The sequence below is a fragment of the Pisolithus orientalis genome (genome assembly GCF_024613125.1).
Source record: "Pisolithus orientalis strain OTSU chromosome Unknown F5J12scaffold_3, whole genome shotgun sequence".
Lineage (NCBI taxonomy): Eukaryota > Fungi > Basidiomycota > Agaricomycetes > Boletales > Pisolithaceae > Pisolithus > Pisolithus orientalis.
Window position 1 is genome coordinate 546735 of NW_026260784.1, and position 18795 is coordinate 565529.

Genomic DNA, 18795 nt, shown 5'->3' on the forward strand with positions numbered 1-18795 from the left:
ATAACAGACCCAAGGTATGAAAGGGAACCCTGTACACCAATGAGTAAAGTGGGCATGGACATTTCTTCGCTCTTCTTCGACTTCTTTGAAGAGCATTCTGTATCGTCCTTGATAGAGAGCGACTAGAGTGCAGCTTGCGCCAATGGAATTTCAGCAGAGGGTGAAGCAGGGTTGGTGTCCACATGTGTACACTTCCTACTTGATGGCATAGAGCTGGTAGTTGAGGGGGGATATGAGCTAAGTAACATCATAGGGGAAGTGAGAGTTGGCATGGGTGGATTAAATTGCGTTGAAAATAGCTGGGACTGCACATTCATTCTGTTAGCAGGAGCTACCTTGTCGATGGACATTTGATCAATCACATCATCTTCAATGATGCTGGTGGAGCTTCCAACCTGAGGAGTAATGAACTGTAAAGTGGTGGAGGATGTGGATGGGGTCATCACCGGATCACTGGAGGTTTGGCTAGACAGGTTTACAGAGAGGCCAGGACCACTGGTGCTGGATATGAATGCCACAGAAGTCATAGGATGGTAGGTGTGCATACCATGGGCTTGGTCATTTGGAAACAGTGACTCCATCACCATAAGCAGGGGCCAACTGACGTTTTTAAACTGGCGCATAGCATTCCTGGGTCAGCCCTGTCAATGGATGTTATCGATGTCAAGTGATGGACCCAAGATGATGGACATGTACTGCTAACCACTCCTTGAAGTCGCTTTCCTCACTCTCAGAGATAATATTTGCCCCATTTTCATTATCCCAATGCTTTCCAGAACGACCTCACCATAAGTTGATATCCCTCAGTATGGATTTGAGCTGTACCAATAATGATTGATGAGGCTACACAGGCGCTGGGGAGGGAACAGGATACTCACATTACTGAGCTTCCCTCTGCACATATCAGAGGTCTTCATCACACCTTTTTGTTTTGGGAATTTCTTGTTTATGTGGGCAGTGGCCACACTCCAAGTGGCAGACTTGAATGACCCATCACCCATCTTGCCAGCAATTTTCTCATTGACAAGGAAAGTGACAAGGGCCTCTTCTCTTCCTCAGTCCAGTTGGCTCAATCCTTATCAGAGGGCATATCTTCAGTCACTAGCTCAAGGCAAGACTCACCAACAAGCATTGCTAGTGCTGTGATAATCGGTAGGAGGGGTTTCAGGGGTTCACTATCCATCATTGTCAGAGCGGTTCAAAATACAAACTCTGCAGCATGGCAGAGTGGTGGCTTTCCAGGATCACAAACAAAGTAAAATACCAAAGCCAGCAAGCAACTGTGTAGTGAGACTACACGAACATACTGTACAGACTCTGAACCACTTCCAAACTTAACTGTACCCTTGACCTCTCTAGCAATTAGCCCTTCACTCTTCTGTTTCCACACATATTCTTGCCCATCTGACCCAGTCCTATGTATTTAGGTCTCATCTGACCATATAACTCTCATCCAGTCCTCCACAGTCCAATTCTGGTACTTGAAAGCAACAGCTGGCCTTCTCTTCTTGTGTCCATTAGCTCTTCTTGTGTCCATTAGAAAGCAAGGGCTTCTTTTTCTTGACCACACCCTTTACAGAGACTTCCCTGAGGCTATTTCTAACAATCTGTGGCAGACAGGAGTATCAATAAGAGAATTGATGAATTGAATGGCATGGACAGCATTTTTGGGCTTGCCAATAATAATTTGCTGAACAATAGCCCTTTTGTTGGTAGGGGTAAGCTTTAATGGATGGCTACCACAAAGCCTAGTCCTCTCCAGCTGTAGTTTCTGAAGGACCTGGCATACTGTAGACTACCCTAAGCCAGTTTGGGAAGCAATGTTCCTGGAGGAAAGATCAAGAATGGAGAGAGATATGTTGCTCTTTCTTTGAGAAGCAGAGATCAGGTTTCATGGTGATGGTGGGGTTTATTTATAATGTCTGACACTCAGTTACATAAAGGTGACATAATAGAACCATTACCAGATATATGTACTAATACTACAGTATGCCAGGGTCTAATATATGTAATTGAAACCTAAAGTTAAAAAACTGACTGTTATGCTGTGCTCACATTGTTTCCTTTTTAGACTCTTTACTGTATTGTTCACTGCTTGTCACCACTTTCGAGTGATGATGTTCTCACCCACAAGCCACCATCTGCACAGTCAGACTTGTGTTCCATATGTTTCCTTTTGTGTCCTGCCCCTGTTTACCCCATGTTGTACCATAGCTAGGACTGTGTCTGTTTGCTCTTCCTTCCATGATCTGCTGGTGGCCCTGATCCATGCAGTCACATGACATGTGTACCCCTGGTACTCATTTACCCCTGTACATCATATATGCAGTTACTCCTCCTTTGTTGTATGTTTGCCCCCAGCCCTCTCTGTGCACAGACTTGGTTATACATGTAGTCCTGCTGTGCAGTGACTCACTGTGACTCAATGGTGCTGTGATAGGAACTCAGGTGTACATTTAAACATTTTCAGATGTTTGTTATGCAGTACTTGGTAGATGTATATAAACTTGCATATATCATACTGCTACCTCATTTGAAATCTACTTTGCAACCACCCTTAGCTCTGCTCAGTGTACCCATGAGGACTCAACAGTATGACTTTGGTTGGCCAAGACTAGTGTCCTGCTGCTAGTGAAGTTAAATAACACATCACCTCTTGTGCAATCACATGCTTGTGCCTCCACTGCACTTGATTTGTGATGCAATACAAGTCATCAGCATAACACTGACCACATGAGTCATCATTTTGAAATGGCTGCCATTTGATCAAACCTTATCCAAAACCCTTGACCCCTGCACAAATAGAGAGCCAATGGTAAGTGCTTTGTTTCATACACTTATAGGTTAGGGCCTAGGTTAGGGGATATGGGGCAGTATTGACTTTAGTGAAAAATGTCCAAACATGCAGTCAGTTTTTTGAGCCACTGTACCTCTGTCACTGGTTTGTCCATCAGACATGTAGGTGAATGTTTTCAAAGGTCAAACAGCATGATCTCCAAGTAAGTCTTCAACTGTGCCATTTTTGGTGGATTAATCATCATTCTAGGTACTTCAAAAAAATTCTGTTCACATTCTCGTCTCATGATATATACAGCAAGTACATATGATTGCCACACAGTCATGCCCCTGTCCACCCAACTATTTGTGATAACCCCAAATTTTTCCCTTTTTTCACTGACACTATCAGTGCAATTGATGGGATGCACATTGTGTGTGCTCCCAGTTTGGAGGAAAGGGATGCGATGCGAAATTACAAAGGTTTCACCTCCCAGAATTGCCTGCTCTGCTGTGATTTTGATATGTGCTTCACATATGTCCTTAGCAGGTGGGAGGGATCTGTGGCCAACTTGTCGGTCTATCATGATGTGCAGCTGAGCAATCTCACTATTCTAGATGGCAAGTACTACCTTGCTGATGCAGGGTTCCCCAATTGCCCCCAACTCCTGACTCTATTGTGAGGGCAATGATACCATCTTGCAGAATGGGGCCATGTGCATGTATGGTAAGTATCTCTATCGATTTTTTATTACTCATAATTCATTGGAATTTACAGACCAGTAAATGCCAAGGAATGCTACAACCTTCACCATGTGCAGCTTAAAACATGATCAAACAGATAATCAGAGTCATCAAATGTCACTTCCAAATTCTCATTGTGCCTCCAGAGTATGGCATGGATGTCCAGGCCTGTATTTCTCCTGCTTTGTGTTGTATTCACAATCATCATCATCATCTGCATGTACAATCCATTGGAATTAGATGACATTGAAGGCTTCATATCACCTCCACCACTGGATGAGTCAGAGGACATGATCGGCATGATCACCAATGGTGTTACAACTGCCACAGAATGCCTTTGGATGTCAGAGAGGTGGGGTGCAATCATGCAAAACATTTGGAATAGTTACATTGCCAAACAAGTACAAAGGGGAGAGTTCATCATGAATTAGCATTTACATACCATCATTTCTCTCTACATTATGCTACCCATACGATCAAAATCGCAGTTCTTTGAGTTCCGATCTCCAGAGGCAGAGTTTGAGAACCAAAATGCTGATGATATTGCAACAAACATCAAGGTAAAAACTGGACACTACAAGCTGCAAGTACAACAATTATTGGCTATGTCCCCTAATGTCATTGAGCTTCACCTCAAGCCATGCATGCCAAACTGTAGCCATATGGTCAGGACCGCTAGTGAATGATAAGTATAGACTGGCATGGGAAACATTTCCCTTGAAGTGACTTGCAATCCTAACAATGTCAGTTGGCAAGAACTTATCCATGTCCAACAGCAACAGCTTCTGTGTTGCCTTGGTCACCAATGGATGGACCAGGTCTTGGTGGAAATCAGGCTTGGGATTGGGCGCAGGTGACTCCACAAGGGATGTGATTGTGTGAGTGATGGTGGTCATATGATGTGAGCAGACTGTACCATGGATACCTCCAACTTCCTCTTCCAATCATTCAAGTATCATGTTCCCTGTGCATCACTTTCATGCCAATGAGGTGGTTGAAGCTGCAGTGCTTGAAAGAGCACCTGATATGACAGATTGATTGTCATCATTGTCTGCTTTCTGGAGCGCTCCATACGAGCCGAAATACTGGAAGATGGCTTGATGGAGCTGACAGATGAGCCATTGAACAAGGACAGGGCAGTTGGAGGGGTGAAGTTTGAAGGTGTGCCAGGGGGGAAGCAGACTGGTCTGAGCACCAGTTAAAAGTAGAGCCACTATGAACCAAAGCAACAGTGGATGGTGCTGGGTGATGGGAAGTTGTTAGTGTAGGGGGGATGGGATTTCCAGCTGCAAATGAGTGGAACGAGGGTTGATTGGCAGATGGCCATGATGGTAGAGCATAGGAAGTTGTTGGCATACTGAAGCCAGCGCTTCCAGTCATGAATGGGTAGAAAATTGTTTGGTTTGTAGACAGTGATGCTGATGGAACAATGAGTGACATATCCACATTGTTACTGGTTGCCGGTGCACTAGGTGCACTTCCTCCAACAGACACTGGTATCATGAAGTCAATGGAAGGTGACCCTGGGGATGGCATGTTGTTCCCCATGCTCTCACTGTTGGAAGAACTCAGCCTGGCACAGGACGGGCCTCCAGAAGAATCATTGATACTCAGTGCTGGAAAGCAATTCAAGCCCTTGCACTTGGAAGGTATGAGCACACTCATCCTGTCATATAATAGCCATCCCTTGTTTTCATAAGGCACTGCATCCTTGTGGACCTGCCTGACATCACCATTAGCACAGGACATTTCAATCTGATCAGATTGAATCATACCTCCTCCCTGCTCCCTGCAATGTCTTCATACCAGTCTCATCCATTATCCTTCCAAAATTGTGACAGCTACAGTATAATCTACTGTTTTCCACTCTCCCTGATCACATCCATGACAAGTATGATGCACATCTTGCCTCCTTATTGCAAGATACAGCAGAAGATGCTCCCCCTTCATCCTCTCTTCCAACAGAGCCTCATTCATGAAGTTTTTATTTGCTTCACTGAGAGGACAGTTAGGGGGTGGGGGGAAGTTGCAATCCCCTAAGCTCCTGTCACCCCACAGACCCCCAAAGCTTGACCCCTGTTGACATCTGACTCACCCTGTCCACTTTTGGATGTACTATATTGGAATCAGATCAGTGCTGCCTCTCTGTCATCCCACTTTGGCCCAGAAGCGATCTCTTCAAGATGTGACATGCACAGCCTCCCCCTAATGTGATTCCAGTGTGCTTTCCCAGTTTCTGACATTACTTGACTCATACTTTGACCTTCTGACTGTCTTTGACTCACCTATTGCCAAGACTTACCAATCTTTTGACCTATTCTTCACTTTTTGGCTTACTTATCCTTACCAATGCTCACCAATGCTTTCTAAGATGATTACCCACCACTTACATTCCTTACTTATCACTTACCAGTCACTTACCAAGTGTTTGCACCTTGTTTTCCATAGACAACACTGCCATTGTGAGTCAAAGTGAGGTTCAGTGGTGAAAACCAACCAAAACCAACACAAAAGACAATGAAAGCAAGTGGTGGTGTGCCTATGCAGTACCTAGATGGTAGAACCTGTTCTTTGGGAGGGTTTTTGCGAGCTACAACACTCAAAGATGAGTGCTGAGGGTTGGGGGTGCTCCTGACGAAGAGGGAGCAAGAATGTGATAGAAAGCGATAGGGTAGACTGCTGTCAGCCTACAGAAGGATGGATGGTGACTTAATTCGATGTCCTAAGCTGTACTGAGCTCAGGGAGGGCTTGGAGCAAAGTATATGGATGATAGATGATGTAAGCGAAGTAGATGATAGCTAGACCCTTAATAAAGTCTCAACTATCGAAGCTGATGAATGATTTACTGAGAGATGATAAATTGCGAGCAAGAGGTGCTCTCTGATGTCTTCTTTTTTTTTTTTTTTTTTTTTTTTTTTTTCTTTTTCAAAAGATTGGTAAGTATTGGCAATAGGTGAGTCAAAGACAGTCAGAATGTCACAGTATGAGTCAAGCAATGTCAGGAACTGGGAAAGTGCACTGGAATCACATTAGGGGGAGGCTGTGCATGTCACATCTCGAAGAGATCACTTCTAGGCCAAAGTGGGATGACAGAGAGGCAGTGCTGATCTGATGCCGATACAGTACATCCAAAAGCGGACAGGGTGAGTCAGATGTCAACAGGGGTCAAGCTTTGGGGGTCTGTGGGGTGACAGGAGCATAGGGGATCGCAACTTTCCCCCCCAAACCATCCTCTCAGTGAAGCAAATAAAAACTTCATGGATGAGGCTCTGTTGGAAGAGAGGATGAAGGGGGAGTGTCTTCTGCTGTATCTTGCAACAAGGAGGCAAGATGTGCATCATACTTGTCATGGATGTGATCAGGGAGAGTGGAGAACAGTAGATTATACTGTAGCTGTCGCAATTTTGGAAGAATGATGGACGAGACTGGTATGAAGACATTGCGGGGGGCAGGGAGGAAGGATCCATATGCTTCTTGGACTGGAGAGACTGAAATGACCACATAAGACCTTTCCAAGTGAATGACAGACCTGAGGCGACCAAAGAATGTCCTCCTGGAGGTCATACTGACAAAAAGAACATGCTGTCCAAGCTGGATGGGCTGAGAGGGGGCAGATGAGGGTGGGATGTACCAGGATGCTTCAGGACGGAAGCTGGTAGGAACTCCTGGTAGATATATGTAGCCATGGTCCCTAGCAAAGGGGACAAGCGAAATGACTGATGTGGAGGCAGCCATATCAGAAGAATTAGCAAAATGAGTGTCTTTTGGAGGGAGTGCTGTAGAAATGTGTGGAGTGTGCAAATCCTTTCCAATCTTGGAAGGTAGGATCGCGTGGCTGAGCACTACAAGCGAGTGTGGGAATGGTTCCGGTGTCTGCAGAATTGGTGGAGATACATCGAAAACTGGAATGCCGTACATGGGCACTTAAGAATTTTATTGGCACTTAACCTGCCTCCTCTTTTTTCTTTGGCATTGACAACTTGTTCTTGTGCGAGGGATGACTGCTGACATTGCTGGCTGTCCTTCTTCACATGAGGGCTATGGTCTTCACCTCCATTCATCAGCTACATCCATGTCCACCTCACCAAACACCTTTGGTGTGTGACACCGTACTGTATATAAATCACTGTACTTAGATAGCTGAATAAGGAGAAGACATCAGAGAGCCCCTCTTGCTTGCAATTTATCATCTCTCAGTAATTCATCCAGCAGCTTCAGTAGTTGAGACTGTATTAAGGGTCTAACTATTGTCTACTTTGCTTATTATTGTCTATCATCAATCTACTTCACTCCAAGTCCTCCCTGAGCTCAGTGCAGCTCAGAGCAACAAATTAAGTCATCATCCATCCTTCTGTAGGCTGACAGCAGTCTACCCTATCACATTCTATCACATTCTTGCTCCTTCTTCATCAGGAGCACCCCAACCCTCAGCACTTGTCTTTGAGTGTTGTAGCTCACAAAAACCCTCCCAAATCAAAGGTTCTACCATCTTGGTACCACATAGGCACACCACCACTTGCTCTTATTGTCTTTTGTGTTGGTTTTGGTTGGTTTCCACCACTGAACCACACATTGACTCACAATGCACCACTGGAGACCAGATTCTCCAAGACAGTCTGTGTTCTGGGCCTCAAGAAGTCAGCTAAGGAGAAAAGATAGACAAAAGAAGTTAAGGCTCACTGAGGGGTGATCAAGGGATGCATGGCCAGTCAAGGGAGAGTTGGCAGGAAGATGATCCAGGCCAGGCTCAGAGGTGTCAAATGCCTGGCAAGTGGGGGTGGCAGGGTCTGCCAGTGTGGCAGCATCTAGGACAGAGGCTGGACAGTCAGGCAAAATGGTCAGCATGAGAGGAGATGGAGGGTCCAGAGGACCAGGGAGTGAAGGAGAAGGTGTGCAGGATGGCGCAACAGTGGATGTGGATGTGGATGTGGATGTGGATGATGGAAGCATCCAGGAGCATGTCAAAGGTTGGGAGGTCAAGAGTGGGGCTAGGATCCAGTTCCTGACAACAACGGTCACAGGCATGGGCTCTGCAGGGGTGTGGTCAACCAGGGCAGTGGTAGCTGCAGGAGCCAGCTTGTCTTGAATGACAACAATGAGGGGAGTGTCATCCAGTCGAGTGGGAGAGATGGCAACTTGGGGCTTGGGAGTTGGAGTAGGTGTCAATGGTCCCTAGGGCCAAAGGGTGGTGTCAGTAGAAAGACAGTCAATAAAAAGGAAAAGGAAATGCACCATGAGGGACCCCAGTTGCACCAGCAATGTGTTCCTTGACTCATTCCCACCCTGCAAAGATCCCAGTAGAAGCTGGAGGACAGAGGTGGCACATGTGAGGTTGTCAGCTGGGAGGCCAGCATTGGGAGGCAGGTTGTTAGGGTTGGATGACATGGGAGTGAAGGCGAGAAAAAGATGAGGAAGGAAAAGTGGAAGGAATGCACAGGGTAGCTTAGATAAGAAGAAGGGGAGACCAGTGGGAAGTTGACCAAACCGGATTGATTATCACCAGAAGTCGGAACCTTCACTCAATGCAGCAGCAGTCTTATGGTCTCAACACACTCAAAGAGCCATGGTGCTCTCATTATATTCTTGTTTCTTTTCCTTTCATGTTACAGCACTCACAAACATTCTACACTAGGAAGGGTGATGGTCCAAAATCAAACAATGGACCATGAAGGAAACACCTGACTATGTAAACATCCTTGGGGGTCACCACATGTCTGTGAAAGGTCGCTACAGGAGAGGTATGGAAAGCTGGAACAAGCATGAAGAGACACAACCCTGGTGGAGGTGGCACTAGAAGAGAAGCTTGGCCAGGGTAGCTGTGTGAACAGGTGACCTTTTCTGTTTTGATTCAAATGCATTTATGGTGAGGATCAGGTACCCCAGCACAAGAAAAAGGTGGATTGATGGAGGACAAATGTCCAAGGTCCAGCAAGAGCCTGTATTCACACCTGTTGGGGTTGAAGACCTATCTTTGAAGTAGACTCAAGAAGCTACAAGTTCAAGGTGAAGTATTCTATTGTGGTTCAAATGTATACTACATTGAAATGCATTGTTTTCAGCATCAGAAAAGGCAGGAGTGGAAATGGAAAGCTCTTGGAGGTACATACCCAGAGACAGGGATACTAGAAATGTGAGTTGAAGGCTGCTGGTATCATTATGCACCATAGGACTGAGCTAGAAGGCATGAGACTGTGCTCCTTGTGTTGGTCACTAGACAAAATTCATTCCCGCATGCAAAGCACAAATCCAGGAGTTGAAAGAGGGGCCAGTGTACCATAAAAAGAACATGGTATCGAGCAGAAGAAGTCTCCCAGGGGTTCAAGTTTTTGTTTTTCTTGGTTTCATTTCTGTTAAGTTGTCTTAAGGACAAAACAGAGTCAACAGTGCACAAAGCACTCTCATAGGATTGTGAATATGTCACTGATAGAGGGTTTTACAGGTATATAATAATCTTCGAGCTGGTTCATATATACAGAGGGTCACTACCCCCAGCTGCCTGTGCTGTGTAAATGCCCTGTGGCAATTCTACCACCAGCTGCATTTCAATGAGCCATTCCTACCTCCATGCTTGATTTATTACTCACTTGTTTGCACATTCGAAGGGCTTTGATTGTCACTCAGGCAAAAGGTTGGCTTCAGAGGTGTGGAAAATCGAGGGCATGAGGTGATGGAGGAGGTACAGGAGAGTTGGCTATGAGGAGTCTTGGGGACATTGGTGAGAGTAAGGGAGAGGTTTGAGGAGTGCAGTGTGGGTTCAAGATTGAATGGATGCATTGTTGGAGGAAGAGGGGGTTGAGTGTGGGGTAGAAGGTGACACAGGGTACAGCGAGTGAGGGGAAGGCTAGGAGAGTCAGAGGGTGAGGGTGCAAAGAAGAGGTTGGTGAGGATGGGTATGAAGCCAAGGACATCTATGTGGGGAAGGGGGACAACCAAGGATGGTCAGCATTTAAACCCCCCCTCAGATGTAGGGAACATGGATCTTTTCCCTATGAGAAGTTGCGCTTCTGTTGTGTTGAAGGGAAGGTTTGAGGGTGGAGAGTGTAGGTGAGGGTCAAAGAGGATTTGGACTTAGGGGTTGTGGCCAAAAGAACTTGGTGTCGAACGATGGAGAGCTGACTAAGCACACAGGTGGTCATGGTGCATGCCACATCACTTAGAGACTACAGTACAGCATGGGCAGGAATACTGTACAAGGCATCACTGTCTTCTCTGTGTCTTGCTCTGGAGAGCAAAAATCACCACTTCAGTTCCTTTCTGTCAAAGTTCTTCTTTAGAGTCAAGAAATATCTTCTTGGGCAAGTTCCCTTTTCATTCATCTAAAGTACTTAACCTGCATCCAGACTGAAGCCCCTTCAGGGTTGACCTGACTCAAGTGGAACCTACCTCTTCTGGAGTTGGAGTTCTCAGCCATCAGAAAACACTTTCTTACAGTGGGCAGTCATTGATAGCCTCTGTAGAGAAAGAGTAAAAACAGTCTAACCAGTCCTTGTGGTCATCATCCTCAGGCAGGTCAAGTTCTGACTGCAGATGGCAGGACAAGCCATCAGGGCCAGCATGCCTGTCCATGGGAACATGCACAAGTTTGAATGAAAAGAGGAGGACACCAGTGATCCAGTGATTGATCATCACTTTAGGCTGTAGATCTGGATTATATCATGCCCTTAATATACATCACATCTACCTCCATGGTGAAGTTAGTGAGACTGAAGATGTATACATGTACCATGCACAATGCATGGAAGAGGCTGTACAACTCAAGCTTAGCCTGGGTGTAGTGGCTTTCCACTTCATTGAGGGTGATGGATCTGAAGCAACTAGGGTATTGTTTTCCATCTTCACTGAGCTGGTAGAGGATGCAGCCAACTGCAATGACCAAAGTGTCAACTGCTAAAATTACTTTGCAACTGCACTCATAGTCAATCCTTTGGAGCGTGGGGGACTTTACAATTTTGTCCTTGAGTCATTGCATGGCAGCACATTGAGGTTCATCCCATGTGAATGGTATGTCCTTCTGTGTGAGTGTGACTAGCAGCCATGCAATCTTGGCAAAGTCTTTGATGAAGATGCAGAGGACACCACAGACACTGAGGAACCCACAGACCTGTGTCAGGTTGTGGCATTCAGGCCAGTTGCAGATCTTTTGCACTTTGCTTTCCTCTGGAACACAACCTTCAAAGGTGCACTTGTGGCCAACAATCACAGCAGAGGGAGCAGCTAGGATGAACTTCTTTGCCAAGACAGTAGCTCTGACATTCTGCAAATGCTGAAGGATGTGGTTAATGACTATACATTGATTCCAGATAAACTTCTGAATCCCAGGGTTTTCTGGTGTAAGGAATCTGCATTCCTTGGACATGTAAGCCCCTATCATCGACTGTTCCATGACTACCATTATGTTTCTGGACCTCTCGCATCTGCCATTGTTCACATGCTACCTTCCCATGCCCTTGCTCCCTCTCACACTACACTGTGCTCCAGTTGCTTCCTTTCCTTCAGACTCTTTCATTTACCATGGTCTCTATTCCTTTAGCACTTGTAGTATATCTTCAGCCTCTGTTCCAGCCTGTCTTGTATGTACATGCTGTCATGTGGCCTTCCCTTACTTGTACTCTGTCTTAATTAGGTTCTGGGTTTGCCTGAACTATAAAGTCCTGTACTTGGGTACAGAATGATACCTTTTGGCAATTGGAAGGTCACTATGAGTTTCTTTTTCACTTTGTCTACACTGCATGTCTCACATACTGCCACACATGAACTACATATACCACTTCCACCACTCGCATTGCCAGTACCACTCCACAGACCATGCCATGCATGCCACAATTCACTACTGCTACAAAGCACTGAGTCTCACCTTCTAGTTTTGACAGTCCAGAATCCCTTGGGATGAGCAATTCATTCCCTTCATTTTTTATTGTTGTTATCTAAGCCATCTAGCTCATATTATACAGCTACTTGGACTTTTCCAACAACTGGAGCCCACTGTGAGGGATTCTGCTGTCACTTCCAGAAGGAGGCTCAGGTGCACCACCAAACACACCAAACTAGAAAATTTACACCTGCACTTTCACAACCTCAACCTGTCAGAAGACTCCAACCTCTTCCACCCTGTTTCACCTGTAACACCAGATCATGTGCAATTACCTGCTGACATTCCATGGGTACTACCCACAATCACTCCTCCTGATATATTGGCAGATCAGATATCTGTCATGTCGGATCACCTAGATCTCACTGCCCCTGATTTTCCCAGTGGCTTTATCCACTCGACTCCCCAAAGACCCAAAACCCCACCATCACCTTTAACACCAGTCAAATCATCTGATTCATCATCATCAATGCCCTCTTTTTCCTGTCTCTTTGGTGCCTCTGAATTATACCCAGAATCCCAGTTCCATCTGCCATGCTGCCATGACCACTCACTTGGTTGCAGACCATGCATCAGCCAATTAGTAATCTGCCAACACTTCCACCAGTCCACTCACACACTATACCAACCACTCCACATCCACAACCAATACCCATTCCACCCATTACCAATCCAGCACTGCCACCACAGGTTAACCTGCCAATGGCTAATCTCCAATTTCAGATGCCACTCCATGGTACACAAAACTCACCTAAATTTAGCAGAGATTCACCTGCACAGCTCCTGCAATACCTCAAGGACATCAACTTCCTTGGTACTCTCACTGCTCTTGATGACCATGGCAAGATCAGAGCTGCAATCTGCTATGCTGACCTTGAAGAAGCCAAGGTCTGGCAAACACTTCTGGAAGCTGCACCCATGGCCAATGACTGGGATGCCTTCATAGTTGCTGTTAAGGGCTTGTACTCTGGCTGTGAAGGTGATGACCACTACTGTCATGCAGACTTGCAGCACCTCATCGAAGAATACCAGTCCAAGCCTATGCAAAACCAGGATGACCTCAGAGAATACCAGCAAAAATTTGCTAAGATTTCCACCCTCCTCATTAAAACTAAAAAGCTAGCAGAGACAGAATGGGATTCCATGTTCCTGATCAGCTTCCCAAGGGCCATCACAGATCATATTCATCACCAACTCTCCATAGTCTGCACTGACCTCCACCCAGATTACCCATACCCACTTGCAGAAGTCATCAAAGCTGCCAAGTTCCTCCTGACAGGATCTGTGCTCCATGGCGTGCTACCAACATTGGCTACCACAGCCTCACCAGCCACACCTCCCTCACCAGCTTGCATGCCACAAGTGCCACCTGCTGGCACTGTTGTTAAACAAGAATACAACTTCCAGATGCAGCACCTGCTGCAGCAATGCAGACCCAGCTGTGGTTTCTGTGCAGACCCCAACCACTGGACAAGGATGTGTGCACTCATTGAAGTCTATATCTGTGCTGGTAAGATCATGAGGGGTACAGACAACAGTCTCTATCTTGCAGATGGAAGCTGAATCCCATGCTTCCCTGAATGTAACTCATTGAGAGAGGCCATTGACTGCATCATGGCTGACAGAGACCAGGCCAGTGCACATGCTGTGACTCCAGCTGCTCCATGCAACATGGCCACACAAGGCACCACTAATCTTTTCTGCATTGCTCATCCCAAAGTTGACATGCAGTTGGAGATCCAGCCTTCTGCCTTTTTAAACACCATCCAAGATGTCAATGAACCTGTTGCAGACTTAGCTGACCCTGACTTCCAAGCATATGTTGCTCAAGCTTGGGCTACCTACCAAGTGGATAAAGGTAACAAGGGCACAGTTGTTTCCTGTGGAAAGAAAGTGCGCTTTGATGGGGTTGAAATTACAGCTCAACCCATGGCATGTCCAGCCAACCCTCCACAAGTCAATCCTCGCACAGCCACTGTCAAAGAGGAAATCATTTCCCCTGGCATTCAAAGTTCATGTGCCACTCACCAGGCATCTGAGCCCTCTGCATCTGTGCCAATTTCCACCACTGTGAAATCATATGTTCCTCTGACTAATCCCATTCCAACAACCACATGCAAAGATTCTGCACCCATGGCAATTGTCCCATCACAAACACCATACCTGGCAGCATGCAATCAGAACCAGTATTGTTACTTGTTCCCACTTGAAGACAAAGCCACACCCAAACATATCATGGAGTGCATACTTGAAACCAGCATTGCCTTGCCAGTCAAAGAATTGTTTGCAGTAGCCCCTGAGTTTTGCAAACAGTTCAGGGACATCACCATGGCAAAATGTGTCACCACCAATGAGATTGAGGTTGTTCGTAGTGAAGATAATGAGGGAGTACATGTAAATGAACTGACTGGTCACAACCCTCAACAAGCTGTGCATGAATATGGAGACCATCTCATCCGCAGTGACAATGGTGTCATCATGGCTCACCACACTCTACTGCTCTGCTGCATCGAAGCCAAGGTCCTTGGGACTGATGTCACAATCAACTGCATACTAGATTCTGGTTTGGAAATCATTGCCATGCCTAGGTGCATCTGGGAAAAGATTGGGTTGCTGTTGTGCAGCAACCATCTCAAGCTAAAACAATGTTTCTCCTATCTCTCTTACTAGTCTCACTGATGCCATCCTCAGCCACCCTATACCACAGATACTTGCAACTAAGCTGCACATTCCCTCTTTGATCCACAGCCAGTGTGCACCCCTTGATCCTTTTTCCTTTCAGTTTATTCTCTGTCTCCTTATAATTAATACCCAAAGACTGTCCCAGTTACCGAATAAACAGTCCTTTCACACTCTCTTTAAGACATCATCATATCCTACTGTCAACACCACACCATGAGGACATACCACTGAGAGAAGTTGGAAGTTGCACAAAGAAGACAAGCCAGGTGGTACCCTGCACACTCTACGATACTGCAGCCAATCCAGGGCCAGTTCCTTGCTCAGCAGACAAAAGTCCTTTGTGATGCCTTATGTCACAACCACATGGGATGAGAGAAGACTTCTGTCTCCATCTTCTGCCTGTCAGAGTTACCTCCCACTGTCTGTCTGTACTCCCCCTCTGAAATACGAGGGCTGAGATCATGCAAGGGGGTAGCACACAAGCTAAACCCAACACCCTCACTTTGCTTTGCCCTTACCTTGGCAGATTTCATTCCTGCCAACACTCCACCAGTCAGAGTTCTACTCTTTCAGTTGGACTTGCTCCTGAACCTCTCCCTGGACCTCAACAAGCATTGGAGTTGGTCAGAGTAGGCCCGAACTTGACAGTATATTTGTATTCGCACTTGTACGATCTCATTTTCTGTCTTCTGAAAAACTTACACTGTTATGAGAACTTGAGCTCAGTCCCAAAGAGAGGTTGCTGAGAACCTCGCTGTTGTGCTAGCTAATCTGCATCAACTCCCTTCCATTGTCAAACAGTTCCAGTCATTCTCTGCTTGACACCATTCTCACACCGAAGGTGAAAGCACTTCACAGGCTGGTTGCTCTGACCTTCATCCAACCACTTTCCATACTCCATCTCCTCAAAACCAAGATGATGGGCCTGACCCTGATGACCCTGATGGTGATCCCAATGGCAGGGGCAGCAGTGACAGGGATATCCCTGAAGACCTGGCTGAGCCACCAGAGGATCCCCTCATGGCTCTTGCTAGAGCTGTCCATGCGCTTGCACAGTCTAGTTCACACACTGGGGACTCTGCTCCAAAAACCAAAGTCCATGAGCCTGACACTTTTGATGGCTCTAACCCTAAGAAACTCTGTGAGTTCCTTGTACAATGCGAGCTGAGCTTCCACGACTGCCCCTGTGTGTTCTGCTCTGACAGAGCAAAGGTTACCTTCGCTCAGTCTGATCTTAAGGGTATGGCCCTGGCTTGGTTTGAGCCAGACCTACTAAACCCCAACAATTATGACTGCCTGCTCTGGATGGACAACTATCACAAGTTCTTACAAGAGCTCACAACTAATTTCGGTCTGCATGATGCCATAGCAGATGCTGTCCAACAACTCAAGAACCTTACTATGAAGGATGGCTCTTGAATTACCAAATATGTCATGGAGTTCAATCACTGGGCTTCACAGGTCAAGGACTATGGTGTCAGTGCACTCTGCCACTGCTTTTATAGTGGACTTCCAGACTGCATCAAGGATGAAATCACTTGCATAGGAAAACCTTCTACCCTCACACAACTCCACAAACTCACTCAGACCATTGATGCATGCTACTGGGAGCATGAAGCAGAGATCTCACACACCACCAAGTCTGCCACCAACAGGTCACAGCCTTCCAGCTCCAACAACAAGTCTAAATTGTCGTCCTCCACCTCCACTCTGAAGTCCAATGCCAAGGGCAAGGGCAAGCAAAAGGATCTGCCCAAGTCTGATATTGCCCATCTTCTGGGCAAGGATGGAAAACTCACCTGCACTGAACTCCAGCATAGGATGAAGAACAACCTCTGCCTCTTCTGTGGAGAGGCTGGCCACTCCGCTAAGGACTGTCCCAGGTCTACCTCTCGCACAGCCAAAGCCCATGCAGCTATGGCTGGGACTCTGCCTCCTCTGCCCGCAGAGAAGGCAGAGCCAAAAAATTAGTCTGCTCCTCCAGGGAGCTCACACAGCCTGGAGGAAGCATTGATCCCAACTGTGCACAACCAGACATCCGACTCAACATGTCTGCTCTCTCTAGTCCCAGTTCCTTACTTCTGTCTGTAACTCTTCTTGGTTACTCTGTTGATGCTGTTTCTGCATTGATCAATTCTGGCTCTTCTCATTGTTTTGTAGACCCATCCATAATCAAAAAATATGCTATTCCTGTTTCCTCCATTTCCCTGCCAGTTCCACTCTGCTTGTTTGATGGTAGTACAAATGCTGTCATTTCCCAAGAGGTAGATCTATCCCTCCACTTTCCTTCTGGCAATGTCAACTCTGTTTTGTTTTATGTTACTCCATTGGATTCTTCTTGATTGCTGGTATTAGGATACAACTGGCTCACCCACTTCAATCCATCAATTGACTGGGTACTGGGCAGTATATCATTCAAACCATCATTACAGGGAATGCTGACACCCCAGGCACCTTCGTCACCTTCTGCTGCGACCTTTGCTCCAGATCTGACACCCCCCACTCTGTCTGCAGTTCTGTCTGCACCTCTGACAGGCTCACTGTTCTCTGCTCCACTCATCTCACTCATCAATGCTGCTGTGTATGTCAGAGCCTGTGCTCTCCCTGGCTCTAGACAGTTCTGCTTACAGCTCTCCACTGATGATGTGAAGCTTTGTGCATCCTCCACTTCCTCTCTGTCTCCTGACCTCTCCTCAGTCCCTCCTGAGTATCATAAGTTTGCTGACGTCTTTAGTAAAGACAAGGCTACTGAACTTCTGCCACACCATTCATTCAATCTCAAGATTGACCTTGAGGAAGGAGCTTCTCTGCCCATTGGCATGATCTACTCTCTGTCTCTGCCAGAGCTTGAAGCTCTCCACACCTTCATTGACAAGCACCTTGGCTATGGTTTCATCAAGCAGTCCACCTCCACTCATGGTGCCTCTGTCCTCTTCATAAAGAAGAAGGATGGTTCACTCCACCTCTGCATAGACTATGGAGGACTCAATAAAATCACAAAAAAAGATCACTATCTGCTGCCACTCATCTCCAACCTACTTGACTCCCCAAGCCGCACTAAAGTCTATACCAAGATTGATCTCTGCCATGCCTATCATCTGGTCCACATCGCAGATGGAGATGAATGGAAAATGGCTTTCCACACTCGCTATGGTTCTTATGAGTGGTGGGTAATGCCATTTGGTCTGACTAACATGACTGTGGCTTTCCAGCGATTTGTTAATAGCATCTTTGCAGACATGCTCAATGTCTGCATCATGGTATACCTCAATGACATCCTAGTTTATTTGCAGGATGTGGAGTTGCACTGTGAACATGTAAAAGAGGTACTCCACTGCCTTCAAAAGCATGGTCTTCATGCCAAGCCAGAGAAGTGTGAGTTTCACTCTGACTCTGTTGAGTACCTCAGTTATGTTCTTTCTCCCTCTGGTCTCACCATGTCTGCTGAGAAGGTTCAGGTGGTCCACGACTGGCCTGAGCTGTGGAAGGTGCGAGACATCCAGTCTTTCCTTGGCTTCACAAACTTCTACAGATGATTCATTAACAACTACTCCAACATTGTCATTCCGCTCACTCACCTCATGTGAAAGGGGGCTCCTTGGAACTTTTCCAAGGAGTATTGCTCCACCTTCCTCTGCCTGAAGGATGCCTTCAGCTCTGCTCCTGTCCTCACACACTGGGTTCCTGATGCTCTGCTCACAGTTGAAACTGATGCCTCTGACTA

General features: G+C 46.4%; 1 protein-coding gene across 1 annotated transcript; it reads left to right on the forward strand.

The window, feature by feature from the left end:
- Nucleotides 1-13091: 13091 nt before the first annotated feature.
- On the forward strand, nucleotides 13092-17042 carry F5J12DRAFT_888328 (uncharacterized protein; the record flags this gene model as incomplete). Its single annotated transcript, XM_051747249.1, has 5 exons — nucleotides 13092-13883; nucleotides 13942-13971; nucleotides 14022-14909; nucleotides 15930-16212; nucleotides 16588-17042. 5 exons carry the CDS (start codon nucleotides 13092-13094, stop codon nucleotides 17040-17042), a joined length of 2448 nt encoding a protein of 815 aa, XP_051604106.1.
- Between the last annotated feature and the right edge of the window lie 1753 nt (nucleotides 17043-18795).